General features: G+C 39.8%; 1 protein-coding gene across 1 annotated transcript; it reads left to right on the top strand.

The window, feature by feature from the left end:
- The first annotated feature begins 2,207 nt into the window (after positions 1 to 2,207).
- On the top strand, positions 2,208 to 20,671 carry brca2 (BRCA2 DNA repair associated). The gene is made up of 27 exons (XM_047392340.1): positions 2,208 to 2,361; positions 2,692 to 2,790; positions 4,080 to 4,313; positions 4,444 to 4,507; positions 4,644 to 4,690; positions 6,364 to 6,389; positions 6,511 to 6,622; positions 6,707 to 6,762; positions 7,643 to 7,724; positions 7,885 to 8,469; positions 9,145 to 14,103; positions 14,396 to 14,494; positions 14,577 to 14,643; positions 14,744 to 15,186; positions 15,260 to 15,441; positions 15,535 to 15,722; positions 15,824 to 15,994; positions 16,461 to 16,833; positions 16,914 to 17,069; positions 17,162 to 17,309; positions 17,382 to 17,494; positions 17,576 to 17,771; positions 17,857 to 18,023; positions 18,101 to 18,239; positions 18,317 to 18,573; positions 18,753 to 18,896; positions 20,167 to 20,671. Exons 2-27 carry the CDS (start codon positions 2,736 to 2,738, stop codon positions 20,521 to 20,523), a joined length of 9,420 nt encoding a protein of 3,139 aa, XP_047248296.1. The 5' UTR covers positions 2,208 to 2,361; positions 2,692 to 2,735; the 3' UTR covers positions 20,524 to 20,671.
- Positions 20,672 to 22,237: the final 1,566 nt, after the last annotated feature.

Genomic DNA, 22,237 nt, shown 5'->3' with positions numbered 1-22,237 from the left:
AATAAATAAATGATAAATAACAAAATATATAAAAATAGATAAGACAGCTAACTAGCAGATTTCAGTTAAGTAGAATTACCACTGGGTCCCTTTGGAGGAGCAAAAGCAGTACAGGACATAGCTGGGAAGAGGTCAGTGGTATCTCCTGGGACTGGCTCACCATCATCCTGGTCAAAATCAGAGGCCTCTGTGGCTTCAGACTCCTCCCTCAATAGAACTACATTAAACCAAAAATATGAGTATTTTTAAAATAAAAACACAACCACAAATTTATCATAAACAACACACATTAGCAGCAAACAACATTTCAAAATAATGGAAATCTGAAGGTAATTACTGAACTGGGTAATGACTGTTTCTGTAGATATTCTGACCTGGTGATGGTTGGCTGGCTTGTGTCTAACATTCCCTCTCCTACCTGGTCCCAGGATGGGAGCCATCAGAGCTGCTGATACTAGAGCAAAACTCTATTTGATTGGTGCCTATTTGCTGCCTTTTAAAAAGAAGTCATGTATCATGTCTCCCTGTCCTTTCATTCTCAATCATATCACTCCAAATACTACTTACACAATGTTATCAACTCCCCTCTTATTACCTCAAAAATTCCCATGGAGTGGGAAGAAGTGACCTGTCAAACCTGAGAAAGCCAGAGCAGTTTACTAATGAGATGTGAGCCAAAATACCTGCTCGTTGCTGAAATCTCAAGTTTGCAGCAAGATGCTGCATATCTTTTATAAGTCTGTTGTGAAAAGTGTGATCTCTTCTGCCATCATCTGCTGGGATAGCAGCATCAGAGCCAGGGACTTAAAAAAGCTCAACAAGATAAAAAAAGAAGGCTGGCTCTGTTCTGGGGACTCCTCCAGAACCGCTGGAGATCATTGTGCAAAGAAGGATTCTTCACAAAATGAAGAACATTATGAAGAACCCTGAGCATCCTCTTCATCAGACTGTCCTACAACAGGACAGTCTGATGATCTGCTGTAAAACAGACCTACAGGAGATCCTTCCTGCCCACAGCCATCAGCATCTACAACGGCTCTTTGAAGAAACCTGCATAATATGAGCTACAACAACATTTAATTACCCTTTGGGATTAATAAAGTATTTTTGAAATGTAATTGAATTGAATTGAAAATGACAGTAATCACTTATCAGAGGTGACTGCTTCAAAAGGTCGAACAAGAAAATATGAAATCATCATCCTTTGTCTCCAAGCTACTCTCATTACAATTATTATTTTTTAAACAGTAAATTTTTATGTTTTCATTATGATTTGTTTCAAACTACTTTTGTGAGTTTCACATTATTTTCAGGCCCAAAATGGATATTATTTTAGAAAATAATAGCAGGGTATCAATCATTTTGTCCCAATATGCACTTTTAGCCCTCACAGTATCTCTGAAAAATCAATACCGTTGATTATTAAAAGATCAACTTTATGAAAATAAACAAATAAATAAAAGTCCAATGCCAGGGAATAAACGACTGAAATCCGTAGAGAGACCCTTTTGTTTATTTTCTTATTTTATTTTATTCAAACAGATTCAATGTAAAAAAAAAAAAAAAAGGAGGTTATCGAAGATTATAAGTAGAAAATAAACTCCAGTCGCAAACGTCAATAAAAAAAAAAAACATAACTTCCTGTTATCGTCCAATCATATGTTGCGGTTGAGTTACGCCCACAAAGGGTCGTCCAATCATATGTTGCGGTTGAGTTACGCCCATATGCTCGTCAAATCATGTGCTGCGCTTGATTTGCGCTTGATTTCGTTCGTCCAATCAGGATTGGTGGTTGAGAAACGCCCTGATTGAGAAACGCCCACTTCGTCTGCAGAGACCCCTACTTGGATTTTTTTTTCTTTTGCGTCCCTACGCAATACTTTTGCTGTCGCTCGCAAAATCAATCACTCTTATCTTATACATGTATTTCACAAGAGGGAAATTCCTTGAGTAATGCTCAAGGAATTGCGTGGTTGCATTTCAAAGAAAGCTGTGATGTTGACAGTTCTAAAATTTGTATTTTTTGAAGCAGCTTCTTAATGTCAGCACTCCTCAAAAAGGGGATAAATATGATATGACTAAAACTAAGCTTACAAACTGAATATGTTCTTATATTATATTGACTTATGTATTACTGGGTTTTTTGTCCTAAATTAAAAAAATGCACGTTCTAATTCCCGGCTCTTATTCTGAAATCTACATGACTTCCGACATGCCGCGCGCGAGTTTTGTGTTTTGCTACGTAAACGTAACAACTAGCGAACTGCTAGCTTTTATTTCTGAATTGTTTTTCGCTACGTTTTGCGGACTGTTATCAACATTTGGTTTGGAGTTTTACCGCAGCATTACTAGTTCGTGATGGTAAGTTTTTTTATGTTTTTATTACTAACTCTGTTTTACCGTCTGGTTTCTTTTTAATGGTTAGCAGCTTGCATGGTCACTAAAGTTTTTCAGTAAGTTAAGACATTTTTTATTGCTTAGAGACAACCCTTATCTAATTCGTCTTTTGGCTTAAATATCTAAAGTATGAAGATTGAAGTTGTTTTGGTTGTATTGTAATTGGAGGCTACTCTCTTTCTGAAAAACCTTTGGAGCCTTAGATTATGTATCCCTTCATTAAGTCGTAAAATTAGTGTCCTAATGTGTTTTCTGTCTTTAACATAGGCTGCCATTGCCTCCTTCCCTTCCTAGGTGCGCTATATAACAAACTTTACGCGTTGTCTGACTGACGTGGAATGGATTTTTTCATAAACAACATGTATGACGGCTTTAAAGATGAAATCTGGAAAGGTAAGTCAGCATTCAACAGATATAGCTTCAGATTTAAGCATATTATTATATGTTTTAATCCTCTGTTCATGCATCAAATATAGGTCCATCTTAATAAATTAAAATAGCATTGGAAAGTTTACTTATTTCAGTAATTTAATCTAAAAGTAAAACTCTTAAAATACATTTTCAAGGAGCTTCATTGGCTACATATTTTCAGCGCTTGTTTGTGTAAAAACGTCAGTTTAATTTTTGTATTTTTTTCATTTTTATGACTTACTACTATTGAAAATTAAAACTGTAGTTTTCCAGAGAAATAGAATGTTATATAAGTCAAATTAAAACTCGTATTTTTAATACAAAAATCAAATTTGTTATGCTCACCAAGGTCATTAAAGCAAACACTGGTAATTTTGGTACTGTTGGCAGCTGCTTGAAAATTAAATCAGTATTTCACTTAAAGCTTGTCAATAGAGGGATGTATTATGTGAAATACAGATTTCATTTTCTACCGGAATGGGAATATTCAAGTATAATAAAGGTTGAACTAAAAAAGTCTTGTTAGTCCAGGTAAAATACCTCTGATGTCTCTGGTTCGGGAGTGGTTTATTAACACAAGGAATGTGACAATTGTAGCACATGTACTGGATATGTCTGTGTGTGGTGGCTCTTGAAGCTCTGACCCCTGCTGTTGGCTGTTAATATCCCCCAAAATCATGACTGAGCTTTGCTTTGCAACCCTCTCAAGGCTGTGGTCATCCTTTTTGCTTGTTTGCCTTTTTGCTACCACACTTTTACCTTCCACTCCGTTGACATGCTTAACTGCAGCACTCTGAAAAGCCAGATGCTTTAGCCATGACCTTTTGTTGCTTACCTTCCTTGTCAATAAATCTTCTCCATAATTGTGTAAACAACAACATGGCATTACTACATTTCTCTTTTAAAAATCTGTTTCATTGACGTTATGTAGTATTTTGTGTTTTATTTTTTATTAGCTGTAAGTCATTATCATCAAAATTAACATACGGTAAGTTAATATTATAGTTTGTATTGAATCCGTGTGAGTTTTACAATAATTAAACTGTTAAAAGAAATGTTTTAAAAAAATGTTTGAATATATTAACTTGCATATCATTATGTAAGCTATGAATTATTTGGTCAAGAACTTTGTTACGATTGCAGGTCTACTGCAGTGTAAATTGTAGTAGCACAATTACCGCAGTATGCTTTTTGTGAACATCCCATAAAGTCATGGTATGTCTAAACAATAAAAATGTATTTTAATTTTTTCTTGCGCTTCATCATTTTAGAGCTGGGCCCGTTGGACCCAAACTGGTTTGAGGAACTGACAGCCCAAGCTTCTCTTGATGAAGGGAATGTCTTGGATAATGATGACCTGTGCGCTAATCAAGAGGGTAATTTCAAAGCTCCTGTGGAGAAGCCGGCAACAGAAAGCCAACTGTTTTCAACCCCTAAAGTTTTCAGACACAGGCGAATTGTGTCGTCTGACACTGAGGATGAGCCGTCGTTCACAGCTGCACAAGGTACTGTTTGTGCCCAAATGTTTAAATAATTCAGACTGTTTAGTTTAAATTAATTGTTAGAAGCTGCCGTAATTTAAATCTTTATAAAGTTAAACACCTCAAAACTTTGTATCGTTCTCATTCATCTTAGAAAAAGAAACACTACCATGGACGGCAACGCAAAGTCCTTGTTTGTTTCAGGTGTCAAAACATAGGTGAGTAAAACATAAGATTTATTGCTTCATGCTATAACTGACGGGGTTTTAAGGAGCCATTTCTGTCTTATTATATGTATACTTTTGTTTTTTTTAGTTTTTTTTTAATTTCCCTTATATCTGTTTTGTTTCATAGTGTCTCAGGCATAAAATGTGTCCTACCTCAAAGTGAGGAGAGATTTGGTAAGCTGATAATCTATTTGATCCTCATCTTTCTGACTTGTACAGGTCCTTCTCAAAATATTAGCATATTGTGATAAAGTTCATTATTTTCCATAATGTCACGATGAAAATTTAACATTCATATATTTTAGATTCATTACACACTAACTGAAATATTTCAGGTCTTTTATTGTCTTAATACGGATGATTGTGACATACAGCTCATGAAAACCCAAAATTCCTATCTCACAAAATTAGCATATTTCATTCGACCAATAAAAGAAAAGTGTTTTTAATACAAAAAACGTCAACCTTCAAATAATCATGTACAGTTATGCACTCAATACTTGGTCGGGAATCTTTTGGCAGAAATGACTGCTTCAATGCGGCGTGGCATGGAGGCAATCAGCCTGTGGCACTGCTGAGGTCTTATGGAGGCCCAGGATGCTTCGATAGCGGCCTTTAGCTCATCCAGAGTGTTGGGTCTTGAGTCTCTCAACGTTCTCTTCACAATATCCCACAGATTCTCTATGGGGTTCAGGTCAGGAGAGTTGGCAGGCCAATTGAGCACAGTGATACCATGGTCAGTAAACCATTTACCAGTGGTTTTGGCACTGTGAGCAGGTGCCAGGTCGTGCTGAAAAATGAAATCTTCATCTCCATAAAGCTTCTCAGCAAATGGAAGCATGAAGTGCTCCAAAATCTCCTGATAGCTAGCTGCATTGACCCTGCCCTTGATAAAACACAGTGGATCAGCACCAGCAGCTGACACGGCACCCCAGACCATCACTGACTGTGGGTACTTGACACTGGACTTCTGGCATTTTGGCATTTCCTTCTCCCCAGTCTTCCTCCAGACTCTGGCACCTTGATTTCCGAATGACATGCAGAATTTGCTTTCATCCGAAAAAAGTACTTTGGACCACTGAGCAACAGTCCAGTGCTGCTTCTCTGTAGCCCAGGTCTGGGGAATGCTGCACCTGTAGCCCATTTCCTGCACACGCCTGTGCACGGTGGCTCTGGATGTTTCTACTCCAGACTCAGTCCACTGCTTCCGCAGGTCCCCCAAGGTCTGGAATCGGCCCTTCTCCACAATCTTCCTCAGGGTCCGGTCACCTCTTATCGTTGTGCAGCGTTTTCTGCCACACTTTTTCCTTCCCACAGACTTCCCACTGAGGTGCCTTGATACAGCACTCTGGGAACAGCCTATTCGTTCAGAAATTTCTTTCTGTGTCTTACCCTCTTGCTTGAGGGTGTCAATAGTGGCCTTCTGGACAGCAGTCAGGTCGGCAGTCTTACCCATGATTGGGGTTTTGAGTGATGAACCAGGCTGGGAGTTTTAAAGGCCTCAGGAATCTTTTGCAGGTGTTTAGAGTTAACTCGTTGATTCAGATGATTAGGTTCATAGCTCATTTAGAGACCCTTTTAATGATATGCTAATTTTGTGAGATAGGAATTTTGGGTTTTCATGAGCTGTATGCCAAAATCATCCATATTAAGACAATAAAAGACCTGAAATATTTCAGTTAGTGTGCAATGAATCTAAAATATATGAATGTTAAATTTTCATCATGACATTATGGAAAATAATGAACTTTATCACAATATGCTAATATTTTGAGAAGGACCTGTATAAACTAAGGAATTAAGCACATTTGATTGATTTCTTTACCTTACTTGTTTGATTATTGCAGATGTTCTTGATACCCCAAAAGCCTCAGTAAGTATATTCAATCTGAAACTGATTTTCTATTTTTAAGCATTAGTGTTATTTTAATCTAATGTAATGAATGGGTAATAAAAAGTTTTGCTTTCTGGTTTTTGTTCTCTGATTGAAACAGGCCCGCTATGACAAGCATATTTCTGAAAGTCTCGGTGCACAGATCAATCCTGATATTTCTTGGACCAGTTCTCTGAATACACCACCAGCATTGCCATCTACCCTGATTTTATGTGAGTTGCTGAAACATTTGGCAAGTATTACTCTATATTTATGGAAAATGAAACATTTTGTTGATGTTTTTTTTATTTTTGCAGCTAAAAATGATGAGAGTCCCTGCCCAGTGAGTGTTACTGGAGACAGAAATGTTGTTGTGAGTACTCTGCATAGTTCACTTACACAGCATTAGCACTACTATAAATACACTGTCTAACAGATTGGTTATTGTAAATCATAATATCTAACCACTGAAAAGGTAAGCATTCAAGGAGCCTTTGGAAGCTGCTGTAAATTTGGTCACAGAAATGATTGAGAGACAATTTGTGATTTATGAAACCCTGCATTTCCTTGTGAATTTTGGTGTAATAACACTCAAACCTTGATAAGTCTGGCTGGGAAAACCAAATGACCAGCCTTGTAATAAGAAATCAACTTAACGGCCTCTGATCACTTTGAATAAAAAATCTTTTTAATCTGGGGTGCTGTAACCTCTAATGCATAGTTGCACGTGAGGCATCTGCTGCAATGACTCTTTAAATCTCCTTGCATGCTGGTAATGATCTTGTTGTGTTTATTGCACTGTGCAGACGGTCTTCAAATATCAAGAAAAAAAAACTCATACAAGATTCATACAGTAACATTGTCTTAGGTTTAGTAGCCATCTGAATGAAAACCCTAAGCTCAGAGGCACAGCTGTCTCTTTCATCCCTGTCAGTCTGAAATTTGCTGAAAAAGGAAATTCTTCTTTATATTCTTTGTCAGTGAACATTTTTGAAGTCAGGAAATATCTAAAGCTAGGTGAACCAACTATTCTTCCTTTAGCTGAGGATACTAGCGAGCTGGAGAACAACAGTACTTTAATGTGTGGTAAGCCTTTAGGATGGCAGAGGGAAATGTTTTGAAAGTCTCTAAAATATTATTTCCCACATGAGAAAATGGCAACCAAAAGAGATTACCTTCATGTTAATAATACCATGTTGGGTTGAATTTGGTTGTATTACTTCTGAATCATTTTTCTCCTCTTTACTTTCAAGTTTGTACGGAAGCTTTTCCCTTCACTTTCAAATTTCTCACTTAAGACACCGAAAAAAAGCACCGTGTCTTCTAGTTCCCAAGGTAATGACTTGTTTTATTCCACAATGTGCCCACAAGTTATTAATTATTTTAGTTATTTTAAAATTAAAAATAAGTATGGATTTTCTAAGCCTCATTGAAATTTGGTTGCACAGGGGCACGTCCTCATTATAACACTTGTTGGTTGTGCCATAATCAATAGGTGCTGTTTTTCCTGTGGCGAGTGGCTGCCCTGACTCTCCATTGAAGAGTGAAAGTCATTGGCAACAGAAAGTCCCAGATGCCGCTGAAGGAGAAGAAGTTTGTAGGGCAGATGGACCTAAAAATGCTCCGTCTGATTTCTTTGTTAACAGCAGTTTGGCTCTGAGAAAAGTGAAACCTGACAGAGTTAAACGTAAGCAAATAATGCTGACAAATGTAGCCGTTTGCAGCCGTGAAGATCTCTCAGAAGCAGACAATGGTGGATGCAGTGATGTGGCAGCTGCTAATCTGGAGTCTGGTGGATTACCTTCAACCCCATTGGTTAAAACTGGAGATACAGCAATCAGCCAATGGTCCCCTTTAAGTTTATCTGAAATCTCATCTTGTTCTGTGGGTAGCAGTAAAACACTGCAAGGTGACACGGATTCTGTCCGGCTCCCCGGACCATCATCGAACATCACAGACTCTGGATTTATTAGGAAAAAGAGAACATTTGTTTACATCGTTGCAGCTACAAAGTCACAAGTTGAAAGCCAAGACTCTGAGTTCCAGAAGACGGGTCCCTCACCAAAGCCCTCAGATTGTGGTAACACATTTAGTTTAAAGTTTATGTGTAAAAATATGATAGATTCTATGTCCATGCTGGTCATTTTGCCTCTTCGCTATTTAGTACCTTTGCAGTATCTGTTGCTTTTGTACCCAAAGTTTTCAGGTACGAAATATAGCCGTCTACCATGTGGATGTGTCCCACTGAGAATGCACCATTTCATACATGTGTCTGCTTTGATTTTAAATACATTTCTACATTCATCTTAGTCTTCTGCAAGGAAATGTGACTGAATGACTAAAATAGAGATAAAAGTGTATCTGGTGAAGTTGAAGCAAAAAATGTGGGTAGGGGTTATATATTCACATGTGACCTTGTTTAGGATAACTTTTTTCCTTAATAAATGAAATCATTCTTAAAAAGCTGCATCTTGCATTTTCTCAGGTTCTTTTTGTCTGATATTAAAATTAGTTTAACGATCTGAAACATTTTAATCTGAGAAGAAAAGCAAAGCAGAAGAAATCTAGATGAGGGCAGTGATTAATAAAGGGGTACCAAATGGAAGTAAAACGAGACCAAATGGTTGTACGTTGATGCGAAATGGAGGTACGAGTTAGCGAAGAGGCAAATATACACAAAGCCATATTACAAAATGTTGCATTTTATACTGTAACTAATTGTTCTTTTTTTTGTTTTGTGCATGCTTTCACTTAGAACAAGAAGTGAACACTGAGTCATTGCAGGTCACCCCAGCTAAAGCAGAGTGTCAGAGGACTGAAAATCAAAGAGAACTAGTAGGAGAAACCATAACTTCCTCTGTAGGCACAAAACTTCAGGATATCGACATGTCTCAACTTTGCAGAGATTTTGCACAGGAATTCAACCAAATGCCTGACTTAAAAATTGCAGATGACACTCAAAGTAACTTCTCTCCTGCAGCTTGTCTATCTGCTATGAAACAAGCAAAACAGAAAGCAAAGCAAGAAAACCTTCCCAATGCCTGCAGTAGCATCTGTAACAACAGGCACATGACTACTAGTTGTCAACCTTGCTCAATCGGTGAAGGCACAATGTTTGACAGCGGTTTCCAGACTGGTGTAGCAGACGTCACTCATATGACTTCCTTGTCATTTGGTCTTCCTCACTTAGAGAATGTTGGCAGAGGCCGACCTTTGTTGGGCTTCAAAACCGATGAGCATCATTTTCCATCAACAAATGGAAGTGGAAAAGTAAAAGTTGACACTGAACTGCCTCGGCAGAGATCTAGCAAAGGGCAGACTCCGGACCATGGAAAAGAAATCCAGTTGCACATAGAGAGCACATCAACAAGGCAGTCGTGGTGTAGAGAGAAAACTGCTGATGACAGTAAGTGTGGTCAGCCAGAAAGAACTCCTGTTTCTCTTCCATCCTCCAATGCATCAGGATTCAAAACCGCTTCAAATAAAGGCATACGCATTTCCCTCGCCAACCTGGAGAGAGCCAAGCGTCTTTTTGAAGAGACTGAAGATAAAAAGACTTTTCGTGACCATGGCACCAAAACCAACCATGCCATTAATGATAATAGTAACTTTAGTCCTGAAACAATGAAAAATTCACCAACTAACTCAAACCCACCACCCTATGATGGGAAGTCATTTAAACATATTAGTTCCCAATTAACAGCCTCAGAAAAAGCTGACGTGACAGAACTTTGCTCTCTCTTAGAAGAGGCAGACAGCCAGTTTGAATTTACACAATACAAACCTGCAAAAAATATACAAAACCATCAAGATAAAAAAGAAGACTCTGGTTCAGATAGTGGAAAGCATCCAGAAGTCACTGTTATGAGTGAAAAAATACCCTCAGTTGTAGAAAACAGAACAAATGGCATGAATAAATACACAGAAATGTCAGTGTCAGCTTCTTTAGATTCGTTGTCGGAGAACATTTCTGAAGACAGGAAATGTCTAAAGTTAGGTGAACCAAATATTCTTCCAGGCAATAAGGATACTAGCGAGCTGGAGAACAACAGTACTGTGATGCATGGTGAGGCTTTTAGGAAGGCAGAGGGAAATGTTTTGAAAGTCTCTAAAACATGTCTGAGCAAAGCAAGAGCTTTGTTTGCAGATCTGGAGAATAACTTGACAGATCAGAAACCATCTGTTAAGCAGAACAAGGAGAATGCTGCCAAAACAGAACAGAAATGTAACGTGGGTTCTGACATGTGCAAGAAGGATTCAGCTTTCAACCTCAAAGAAAGCTGTGATGTAGGGAATAACTTTGAGAATTGCTTTTCCAAATTAGGAGTTGTCTGTTCAAGTAAACATGTCATAATTTTTGGAGATAAGCATGACACCAAAGGTTTGAAAAAGAATGAAGCTGACACAAAAATGGGTGAAAGTGGATTCAGAATGGCAAGTGGGAAAGGAATCTCCATTTCAGCTAGATTCATGCAAGAGGCAGATGCGTTTTTTAAAGACTGTCAGGTAATGGGGCATGAAGAAGATGAGAACATAAAGGCTCCTCAGCCTCCGCCAGAAAGCGCTGTAATCAAGAAAAGCTTTTCAAACCTAAAAAGCCAGCAGGTCAGCATTTCTAAAGAGAGAGGCGCTGGGTGTACTAAGCTTGATGATGTAAATGCAGGGCTGATCGCACATCACACAAAAGGACCACATCTGGATGAAGTGGAAATGGACAGCAAGTTTACATCAGCTTTGAAGAATGAAGATGGAAAACCATCTTCAACTTCAAAGCCATTTTCTATGCTTCGCACATCAAAGAGCATTGATTCGTCTGCTTTCGAAGAATTGCGCCCAGGTGATGGGTTCTGTACAGCTTCTGGGAAGAACGTTTTCGTGTCTGCTGCTGCAATGAGGAAGGCTGAATCTCTTTTGAATCAGATCCACACCCCTGAGGAGATAAACAATCAACCTAATCAAAAAGAAAAGACGTCAAAATGCCATGAGAGCTCAAAAATAGATAATGGTGGTTTTCAAACTGTTAGTAGGACAAAAAGTGCAATTTCATCAGCGGCTCTAAAGAAAGGCGGGTTTTTTGCAGCCAGTGGTAAACCTGTCGTGTTGTCATCTGAAGCCTGGGAGAAGGCAAAGGCATTATTCAGTGACATCAGTTTGAAAATGGATAATGTGTCAGAAACTGCTCCGGCAAGGAGGGATAAGAAACATGAAAAGTATCAAAGTATTGCAGAGATTATAAACAACCGTGATTTCACAACTGCAGATGGAGTGAAGGACCATGTGTCACAGAAAAGTCTTTTAAAAGTGAAAGATCATTTGAAAGAATTTGATAATTTGGTTTTAGCCAAAGCAATGCAAGAGGAAGATGCTCTCTTCACTGACTGTGATCTGGGAAGCAACAGTGCAATGTTGGACAGTGTGAGCAAGAAGGAACATCTTGAAAAACCTTTTCCAGCTCAAAGGGTTATAATAAACATTTCTGAAGAGGTTGGGAAAGGATGCTTCAGGGATACAGAACAACAAAAAGAAAACATTTTACCTCAAGTAAGCTATGGATTTAAGACCGCCAGCGGGGGAAGAGTTGATGTGTCATTTGAAGCTCTAAAGAGAGCAGAAACCTTGTTAGGTGAGTGTGTAGGAGTCGAGGAGAAAAGAAATGCAGCACCGCCGGAATCCAATGCGATTACTCTTCCACTCAGAAATGGTGGATTTCAATCTGCCAGTGGTAAATCTGTTCTACCTTCATCAGAGTCCCTTGGAAAAGCAAAGTCTCTCTTCAGTGACATCAGTCTTGGTGCAGAGGACCCAAACATTTCACAGACAAGGATAAGTAGCAAGAATCAAGACAGTACTAACAATACAGAGAAAATATGTTGTGGTTTTACAACTGCAAGAGGAGAAAAAGTTGATGTGTTGCAGAAAAATCTTCAAAAGGCAAAAGTCCTTTTTAAAGAACTTGATGATCTGGTTTTAACCAAAGAGGTACAGGATGAAGACGCTTTCTCCGCAGACTGTGATGTGGGCATTAATAATGAAATGTTGGGAAAGGACACAAAATGTAAAGTTAACGTGGGAGGGAGCAAAAGGGCCACTGTTGAAAAATGTTATCCAGATGACAAAATGAGGTCAAACATTTCTATGGAGGCTGGATGCTCCAGGGATTTAGACAAACAAGGGGAACAAAGAGAAGACATTTTACCACAAGCAGGCCGTGAATTTCAGACAGCCAGTGGGAAAAGATTTGCTGTTTTGTCTGAAGCCCTAAAGAGAGCAGAAACCGTTTTAAGGGAGTTTGAAGGAATTGAGGATAAAACAAATGCAATTGTGTCACAATTCAAGGCTACTGCTCCTCCACTCAGAAATGGTGGGTTTCATTCTGCCAGTGGTAAACCAATAGCACTTTCGACTGAGGCTGTTGAAAAGGCAAAATCCTTCTTTGGTAACATGACTTTCAGTGCAGAAGACCCAGATTTTTCACAAACAAAGAAAACTGATGGGAAACAAGGCAGTCAGAACAAAACTGAGAAAATCTGTTGTAGGTTTACAACTGCAAGGGGAGAAAAAGTTGACGTGTCGCAGAAAAATCTTCAAAAGGCAAAATTCCTCTTTAAGGAGCTTGATGATTTAGCTTTAACAAAAGCAATGCAAGATGCAGATGACATTTTCAAAGAAGAGGAAGGCTGGACCTTGGAAGGTAACTGTAAAATATTATCAGAACAAACTAACAAAATACCTGTTAATGAAAGTGGCAGCATAAAGGGAAACATGTCCAAACCAAATGAAAGGGAAACGGGCAGTATTTGTGAAGAGCCTAAAAATGGTTCCATCAAAGCAAAACAAAACAAAGGCAGCTCTTTGCCAGCGCTGAATGGTGGATTTCAGACAGCCAGTGGGAAAACAGTTGCTGTTTCATGTGAAGCTCTCTCAAAAGCAAAACTTCTGCTGAGTGAAAACAAGGCAGATGAGGATAGGACTTGTGTTTCATTGCCACTTTCTGAGCCTCCGGTTACAGATCCAGGTCTCACCAATGGTGGGTTTTTTGCAGCAAGCGGTAAACCTGTGGCATTTTCATCTAAGGCCTTACAGAAAGCAAAGACTTTCTTTGGCTACATCAGTCTGAATGCCGCTCTTCCACACACAGGTGAAGAAAATGTTCATGTGTCAGAGAAAAGCCTTTTGAAAGCAAATCTTTTGAGAGAGCCTGCTAAAGGGGAAGGCCAATATTCATTCTCAAGATCAGCAAACCTACAAACTCCTGTAAATCCAGAATTATCAAATGTAAAAAATCCTGAAAGAACCTCAACCCTCAAGTCTTCTCCAACAAGTGCAAATAGAAAGAACCACTCTGGAGTTAAGTCGTTTCTTTCAGTAGCAGACAGCCGGAGTGACAGCCATGAGGAAGTAAAGTCACGCTTGTTGGTTTGTGATTTAAGTACTAAAAACAGCATCAAGATATCTGAAGTTACAGGAACAAATGAGTCTTCAGACCCAGAACTTCAGTCATTAAACCTCACTGGCTGCTCAGAAACCCAGCACAGGTTTTTTGCCCAGGAAGCTTTGGATTGCACAAAGGCCTTACTAGAAGATGAAGTTCTAGTTGGCCGAACTCTGTTGACGACTGCAGAACATTTCCAACTGCCAGAAGACCAAGAATCAAACGGCAAATCTACTGAAGACGACAAAAGGAGGAAAAGGAGAAGTTCTGAAGATGTAACTGGTCAGTATTACACCTTAAATCTTTATTTAGTTTTGTTTTAAACTAAATAAGTTGTTATATTTTAATCATTATGCTATAACAGATTTTCTTTTTTTTTTTTTCTAAAATTTTGAAAAAACTTATTTCTTATTACTCGACTACATATTTGGTTCAATAAAAAGTACTGCTGTTATTGAATATAATTTCTTATTTGTAGTTCATTAAATTGAAAATCTTTGGTATGATCTTTGCAAAGCTGTTGTTCCACTCTTGTGGAAATATCTAAGATTGTTTTTGGAATATTTCAATGTAGCTCAGCCCCCTTCTAAAAGAAGATTACTGGAAGAGTTTGCCAGAACCACTGATGGTCCAAGAAGTTCAGGACTCCATCCTGTAAAAAGTTGTCCAAATGGTAAATCTCTTGTGCTTCTTTTGGTTGTCTAAAACAAAATATCTTTATACATTTTGAATGTCATTTTTCCTGTTTTATTAAGGTTTAATGGACAGGGGAGTTTTCAAGTACAGTGCCTCTCATCATCCAAATGTCACAAGGCCACACAGGTAAGTTGTTTGAGTTGTTTCAAGATGTGTTTTCAAATAGCTGATGGATTTTTAACAGCACCTTGTGATGTATTGTTGTTTTCTGCGGGGATGCAAAAAGCTTTGTGGACGCAAGACTACAAAGGTCAACACAAACACATCATTCAGACCCAGGAGGTGGAAGATCCGCACCTTCCAAGATGCCGGCATTTGTTCCACCGTTTATCAAAAACTCAAAGAGAGATATTCCTAAGAATCCAGAGGCCGAAGATCGCAAAAGAGCCCCTGCGTTTGTTCCACCGTTTAAAAAACAAAGGGTTGTCCTACAAGGGGTGGCCCTTGACCAACAGGAGGCCAATAAGCAACATCATTCCTTATTATTGGAGTCTAACAGCAACAAAGATGCACCACTTACTAAAAACTCTCACAGCTCTACAGATGTTATCCCTTTAGTCAATTCTTCAGTCACTGATATTGTGATTAATCAAAGTGTTCCCGTAAATGTGGGGCCAGTCAGCTGTACGGAAATGTTACCTGTGGATGACAGGCTTTCTAGAAGCCAAGGTATAGTGACAATTTTAACTGAACTCCAATTACAAGGCTCTACTTGGTAGAATAATGAAATTTCTATTAACAGACATAACTCAGAACATTGAGCTGGCCCGGGATATGCAGGACATGAGGATCAGGAAAAAGAAGCGCCAGACCATTCGACCGCTACCTGGGAGCTTATTTCTGACAAAAACCTCAGGGGTGGAGAGAATCCCATTAAAAGTTGCATTAAATGGACGTAACCCAGGAAGATACTCTGCACAAGAGGCAAGGCCAAAACTCAAGACACCACCTGAGCCTTCTTACAAGTTGTATTGTGTGCTGTCAACAACCCATAACATATATGTTCTTCTGTTTCAGCTGTATGAGTGGGGAGTCCATAAGCATGTTCCAGAGATCACCTGTGGGAACGCTGAATCGTTTCGCTTCAATTTGCTGCAGTTCGTCAAACAGGAATCATTAGCAGATGGAGGTGGCGTTCAGCTCGCTGATGGAGGCTGGTTGATCCCCAGCAATGACTGGACAGCAGGAAAAGAGGAATTCTATAAGTATTAATTAAATTAAACTGGTTTTACACTTATTGTCACATTGGGAAAAGCCTCCCATCTTTGCTCTCTGCTTGCTCAATGTGCTGAACTATTTTCCACAGAGCATTATGTGACACTTCTGGTGTAGATCCTAAACTGATCAGCCAGCAGTGGGTGTACAATCACTACAAGTGGATTGTGTGGAAGCAAGCTTCTATGGAAAAATCTTTTCCAGAAATGATTGGCAGCCTCTGCCTCACCCCAGATCAGGTTCTCCTACAGCTGAAGTACAGGTACGTTTAAGTAGTCTCTGCATCTACATACATTTACAGTAACTAGGTTGTAATCAGTTAATCATAATAAAAACTACTTTGCTACACATTAGTTTGTTTATTGGTATAAATTAAAGCTTCTTTATTACACGATAATGAAAATAGTCATGAATATTTAAATTTGGTTATAAAAAGTACTAATCAGGCAAATTTAAATTGTTAATCACCTGTGGTTCTTTAACCGGGCCTTCTTTATGTGGGTCTTAAATTATGGAAACTCCTCTGTTTTGGAGGGAATTTGTACTAACAAAATACCACCATATTCTTCAAAATAGTATGCAGTGTGAAATATCAGGAAAGAAAATCTGTGAAATTGCCCCACATTGGAAGTTGTTGAGGTTTGTGTTGTGTAATGAGTTGTGGAATTTGGTCAGAAAAATCTCTAAATCTGAGTTTGGAGAAGTATTTCACGCTTTCATGTTATTAGATATGATGTAGAGGTGGACCACAGCCGCAGGCCAGCTCTGAGGAAGATCATGGAAAGGGACGACACACCTGCCAAAACTCTTGTTCTGTGTGTCTGTGAGATCGTCTCCAGAGGTCACTCCCTAAATGTACACAGCCGCAGCTACACCAAGACACCAAAAAGTGCTGAAACCAAAGTGGAAACTCAATTTGCAGTCATCCAGCTTACAGATGGTTGGTATGCCATTAAAGCACAGCTGGATGAACCTTTGACTGCAATGCTTCACAAAGGTCAGCTTGCTGTTGGTGGCAAATTGATAATCCATGGAGCTCAACTGGTGGGGTCCCAAGACGCTTGCTCCCCTTTGGAGGCACCGGATTCTCTCATGTTGAAGGTACCTAAAGGAGGAAGCTACAGGTTTTTCATTCTCTCCACACTGAAACGACACATCATGGAGTTTGTCTGTTTCTTTAGATATATGCCAATAGCACTAGGCGTGCACGGTGGGACACTAAGCTGGGATTTCACAGAGATCCACGACCATTTCTGCTTCCGATCTCCTGCTTATATAGTAATGGTGGGCCAGTTGGATGTGTTGATATTATCATACTCAGAAGCTACCCCATTCAGGTGTGTAGATAAATGTGTTTGTATATTCCCAGTCATATTTATGGAGGCTCCATAGCCATTCAGCCTTCTGACTATCTGTTTTATTTTCCCAGTGGATGGAGAGGAAATCAGATGGAGGTGTTGTGTTTCGGTCTGCTCGGGCAGAAGAGAAGGAGGCGAGACGCTTCAACAGCCTCAAACAAAAAGCAATAGAGATGCTGTTTGCCAAGGTTCAAGCTGAATTTGAAAAAGAGGAGGAAGGTAAAAGCTCCAAATTCCACTTGTAATAGCAAAGGTCAATATGGAGAAGCTTTAACAAGTTTTCACCTTCAGGGAGTATCAAACCTCAGCGCAGAAGGCAAACAATCAGCAAGCAGGATATTGAGAACTTGCAGGACGGGGAAGAATTGTATGAAGCAGTCGGAGATGACCCTGCTGACCTGGAGGTAATGTGAACTTCAGTTTACATGTTCTAGTTTGCTTCTCTAATGAATATTTCTAACACATTGTCTATATTTGTGTCTTAGACTCATTTAAATGAACAACAGCTGGAGACTCTTCGTGCCTACAGGTGTTCACTGATGGAGAAGAAGCAGGCTGAGCTGCAGGACAGATATCGTCGTGCCCTGGAGGCAGAGGACAATGAAAAGAGCTGTCCAAAAAGAGACGTGACACCTGTATGGAGATTCTGCATTGCTGACTCAAGAGTCCAGTCCAGCTGTGGTCTGTTTTGTTGTGGTGTTTTATATCTTATAATTGTCACTTAAGTTGCTCTTATTATTGCGTGCTCCATTTGTTTCTCTTGTAGTTTATCAGTTAAATCTTTGGCGGCCTTCTTCAGATCTTCAGTCTTTACTGAAGGAAGGTTGTCGATTCAAAGTGTATAACCTTGTTGCGTCTGATGGAAAAAAACGTAGCAGCGTTGAAACTGTTCAGCTGACCGGGACAAAGAAAACACAGTTCCAGGAACTTCAGGTAAGACTCAACGACCATGTATACCTTATATTGATAAAGGGAGCATTTTCCAACAGTTGACTAAATTTTGCACTCAGGCGTCCCAAGAATGGCTGTCATCGCGTTTCCAGCAAAGAGTTTCCACAAACTTTGTAGATCTTCAAAATGAGGAATTCAAGCCCCTGTGTGGAGATGTTGATCTCATAGGATATGTCATCAGTGTTATAGATCAACAGGGTTAGTGTGTGTGTTCATAATTTTTTTGCTCTTGGCTTTATTGTTTACTGAACGGTGTTCTGCATATCTGTACACAGGTTCCTCTCCTGCATTTTATTTGGTTGATGGGAAACTGAATTTTGTGAAAGTGCGCTGTTTCTGCAGCTTGTCTCAGGCCGGCCTTGAAGATGTGCTAAAACCACGTGTCCTGTTGGCACTGAGCAACCTGCAGCTCAGAGGCCAGTCTATATACCCCACTCCTGTTGTGTATGCTGGAGATCTGACTGCCTTCTCTACAAACCCCAAGGAGATTCATCTACAGGAATCCCTTTACCAACTCAAAAACATAGTCCAGGTACGGTGCTAGAAACTTCCCCACTGAAGCTGACATGCTTCACAAACTATTTCCCGTTTCCGTAGATGTTCTTGCACCCAGATCATTCAAAATATCTTATCTGTCAAGCTTTGTTATTTTCATCGGCTTCCTGTAAGTATCGAGTTGTTCTGATGTCATTGATGTTTTTGTGTTTTTAGTGTCAGGACAACTTCTTTCTAACTGCTGAGGAAAAACTGGCACATATAGTTAAGTCTGATGGCATGAACTCTGTCTGCTCTCCATCTTTGCAACCACAAACACCAGTCTCTGCAACAGATAGAAGACAAGACTCAAAGACAAGTGTGAGTTGATTTTTACAGCATGATGCTGCCCCCACCATGTTTCATAGTCGGCAAGATGTGTTCAGGGTACTGTGCAATTATTCTCAACACACATAACATAGCTTAATGGCTGCTTCACAAGGCAGGATTTTTATGCTGATTTTTGCCAACATGCCCTGATTATCGGTTTGGCTCTTATGACAATCTTATGAAATATTCTTGCCGTGTGTGGTGTGTTAAGAGTGATCTAGTGTGCTCGGAAGGACATCGGGATCGCTAAGATCTCAAATGGGGGATATTCAAGAGGTTGGATTGCCTTGGCCTGATATCCTATTGTGTGGGGTCTTCCCAGAGGACAAATGAGCACCAAGGCCTGTTGAACATGACATGTAGCCAATCAGACAGAGAAATAACAGAAACACGGAAGTGAATTACTCTGAACTCACGTTTGATCTCGAGAGGTTTTGTGAGAGTTCCTGTCTAAAATCTGAATTTTTGTGAGTGAAATCTGTGTGTGGTGTGGCTGGACACCAAACACTGTAGGACAAAACGTGTTATATCTTTTTTTTTTTTTATCTTTACATGTGGGGTCTCTCAGGTTTAGAAAATCAGCTGACAATTTGAACATCCTGTCGTGTGAACCAGGCATAAGGCAAGCTGCCAACAGGATCTCATGGCTTTATTTCAGTGATGGATTTGTTCTTGCTACAGTTCCACAAGCGTCAGTTCTGTGGACTGCACAACTAATTGTTGACAGATCCCTCCACCTGAGCTAATGATCTCTGCAACTTCTCCAGAGTTAACCAAGTCTCTCTTAGCTGCTTCTCTAAGTCTCTTTTTGCCTCACCTTTTAGTTTAGGTGGACAGCCATGTTTTGTAAGTGTGAAGTTGTGCCATACTCCATTTTTAGATGTTGGATTGAACAGAGCTTAGAATATTTTTCTATAACCTAGCTTTGCTTTAGACTTCATTATTTCATCCCTGAGCTGTCTGCCGTGTTACTGGGTCTCCAGTGTTGCAGTTTATTTCCCAAAACTATAAGGTCTTCACATCACAGCTGTATTTATACTGAGAAAAAAATATAGGTAGGTTAACTCTATCTTCTGGTTTGATGACTTCTGAAGAATATTAGTTACACCTAATTTAAAATCATGCATTATTTTGCTTTGTTGTCACAATTCAGCTTTTCATTGTGTGGATCTGTCTCATATAATACATAGAAATTTGTATTTCTAACTTCATAAAATGTACCTTCATACCTGTTAAGAGCTGAAAACATTGTTTCATGCAGGTGACCTTTCAGAAACCAGTTAGAAGCCTTGGATCATTTACACCTGTCAGCAGTAACCTTCCTGCAGCAACATCTTCAGCAGAAAAAGACCCTAAAAGCCTGAAAAGAAAAAGGGCTTTGGATTATCTTTCTCGCATCCCGTCTCCACCGCCTATTTCTCCCCTGGGCTCAGTAGTTTCACCTTGTGTAAATAAAACATTCAACCCCCCTCGGAGGTCTGGGACACCTAGCACTTTAAAACCTGTACAGACTGCTGCACCAAAACCAGCTGATTCTCTGGTGGAAGATGAGTGGGTGAACGATGAGGAACTGGCAATGATTGATACTCAGGCATTGCATGTTGGCAGTTTATTTTAGTTTTTACTTGTCAGTTAACAACAGGACAATTTTTTTAAACACTGTACAAATGTATGACTGTAAAAAACTGAAAGCTGCTTAGAACATGTATCCTGTGGTTGTATTTGTCATGTTCTTAAACATATTAAAGTATCAAAATTGCTTTTCACAGTAGAATCATGTTATTACTTCTTCACTTGTCTCTCTAATTGACTCTCAGGTGAACTATGAGTGAAATTCTTCTTTAGTTTTAGAAAGATCTGTAATGTGGACTGGGCTGCTCCTTTTTGGCTCAAAGATTGTGATACAAGTACCACTGGTGGTACTTGGGCTGCTTTTAGTGGTACAATAAATTGTTTGCAAGGTAAACATCAACAGATGTCATGAGCTACTAAACATCAACGCCCAAGAGGATGAGTTATTTAAGCACAATGGTATTTTTCTGCTTTATTGGGCTTCTTATAATGTATTCCATTTTTCTTTAAAGTGGGATTGCAGAATAAATATGAATAAAAATGGAACACAATAAAATTGAACCGTCACCTTAACGTGGTGGAGGGGTTTGAGTGCTCAAATGATCCTAGAGGCTATGTTGTCTGGGGCCTAAATGCCCCTGGTAGGGTCTCCCATGGCAAACAGGTTCTAGGTGATGGGTCAGACAAAGAATGGTTCAAGAACCCCTCATGAAGAACAAAATATCGAGGCACGTGACGTCGCCCGGTACGGCGGAGCCGGGGTCCCACCCTGGAGCCAGGCCTGGGGTCGGGACTCGTCGGAGAGCGCCTGGTGGCCGGGCTGCTCCTCGCGGGACCCGGCCGGGCCAAGCCCGAACGAGAGACGCGAGGCCATCCCCCAGTGGGCCCACCACCTGCAGGGGGAACCGTGAGGGACCGGTGCAAAGAGGATTGGGTGGCGGACGAAGGTGGAGACCTCAGCGGCCCGATCCCCGGATGCTTAGGCTGGCTCTAGGGACGTAGAATGTCACCTCGCTGGGGGGGAAGGAGCCTGAGCTTGTGCGGGAGGTCGAGAGATATCGACTAGAAATAGTCTGCTGCCCCCGCGACCCGGTCCTGGATAAGCGGAAGACGACGAACGAACGAACACAATAAAATTGCCACCTTCAGCTACTCATGCAGTGCCAAATTATTTGGCAGTGTGCAAAACAAGTGCTGTGCATTTTCCGTCCCACCACAGTAAATTCCAAATTTTCCAAGAACCACCGTCTTAACTTGTATTTTAAAACTGTTCTTCAACAAGACATGGATTTATTTCTGTTAGTTTTAGGTCATAAAAATAATGGGGGAAAAACTTGTATCCATTGAATATGTACTACTTGCTGATGGAAGCACCCTGTGTAATTAGGTGATCCATTTTTACTGAGATGTTGAAATTTCCAAGTTTAATAAGTTGCAACAGAAAAGTCAGAATTCCTGATAGGAATGTCAATTAACTGCAGCAACCTCAAAATCCAACATGGCCTTGCATATAAGATTTAGCAACAACTGCGTTTACACTATATTTGCACTTGTATCCCATCAAATCATTCATACACAAAGTACTATATAACCTCCTTTATCGGGCATTTTGCTAATATTTAAGAAAACCATCTAAATGCATGATTAGTTTGTATTAATAAGTCAGCCCTGAGCATAGCAGTCATCAAGTCTTGTTGATTTGTTAGTGTTTGATTCCATTACCTTGTAGAAAATTATTACCAAGTAGTGTTTTAAAATGT

The sequence above is a fragment of the Girardinichthys multiradiatus genome, chromosome 18, assembly GCF_021462225.1.
Source record: "Girardinichthys multiradiatus isolate DD_20200921_A chromosome 18, DD_fGirMul_XY1, whole genome shotgun sequence".
In the NCBI taxonomy this organism is placed as follows: domain Eukaryota; kingdom Metazoa; phylum Chordata; class Actinopteri; order Cyprinodontiformes; family Goodeidae; genus Girardinichthys; species Girardinichthys multiradiatus.
Note: the sequence above shows the minus strand (reverse complement) of the source record. Positions and strands in the feature narration are given on the sequence as shown.

Bases quoted from the DNA above. Each gene is read 5' to 3' on its own strand.
- brca2 (XM_047392340.1), top strand. From the start codon at position 2,736: ATGGATTTTTTCATAAACAACATGTATGACGGCTTTAAAGATGAAATC. The intron at 15,442-15,534 runs GCAAGGCCAAAA...CTTCTGTTTCAG, and splicing joins GAAGATACTCTGCACAAGAG to CTGTATGAGTGGGGAGTCCA. The intron at 18,024-18,100 runs GTAAGACTCAAC...TTTTGCACTCAG, and splicing joins CACAGTTCCAGGAACTTCAG to GCGTCCCAAGAATGGCTGTC.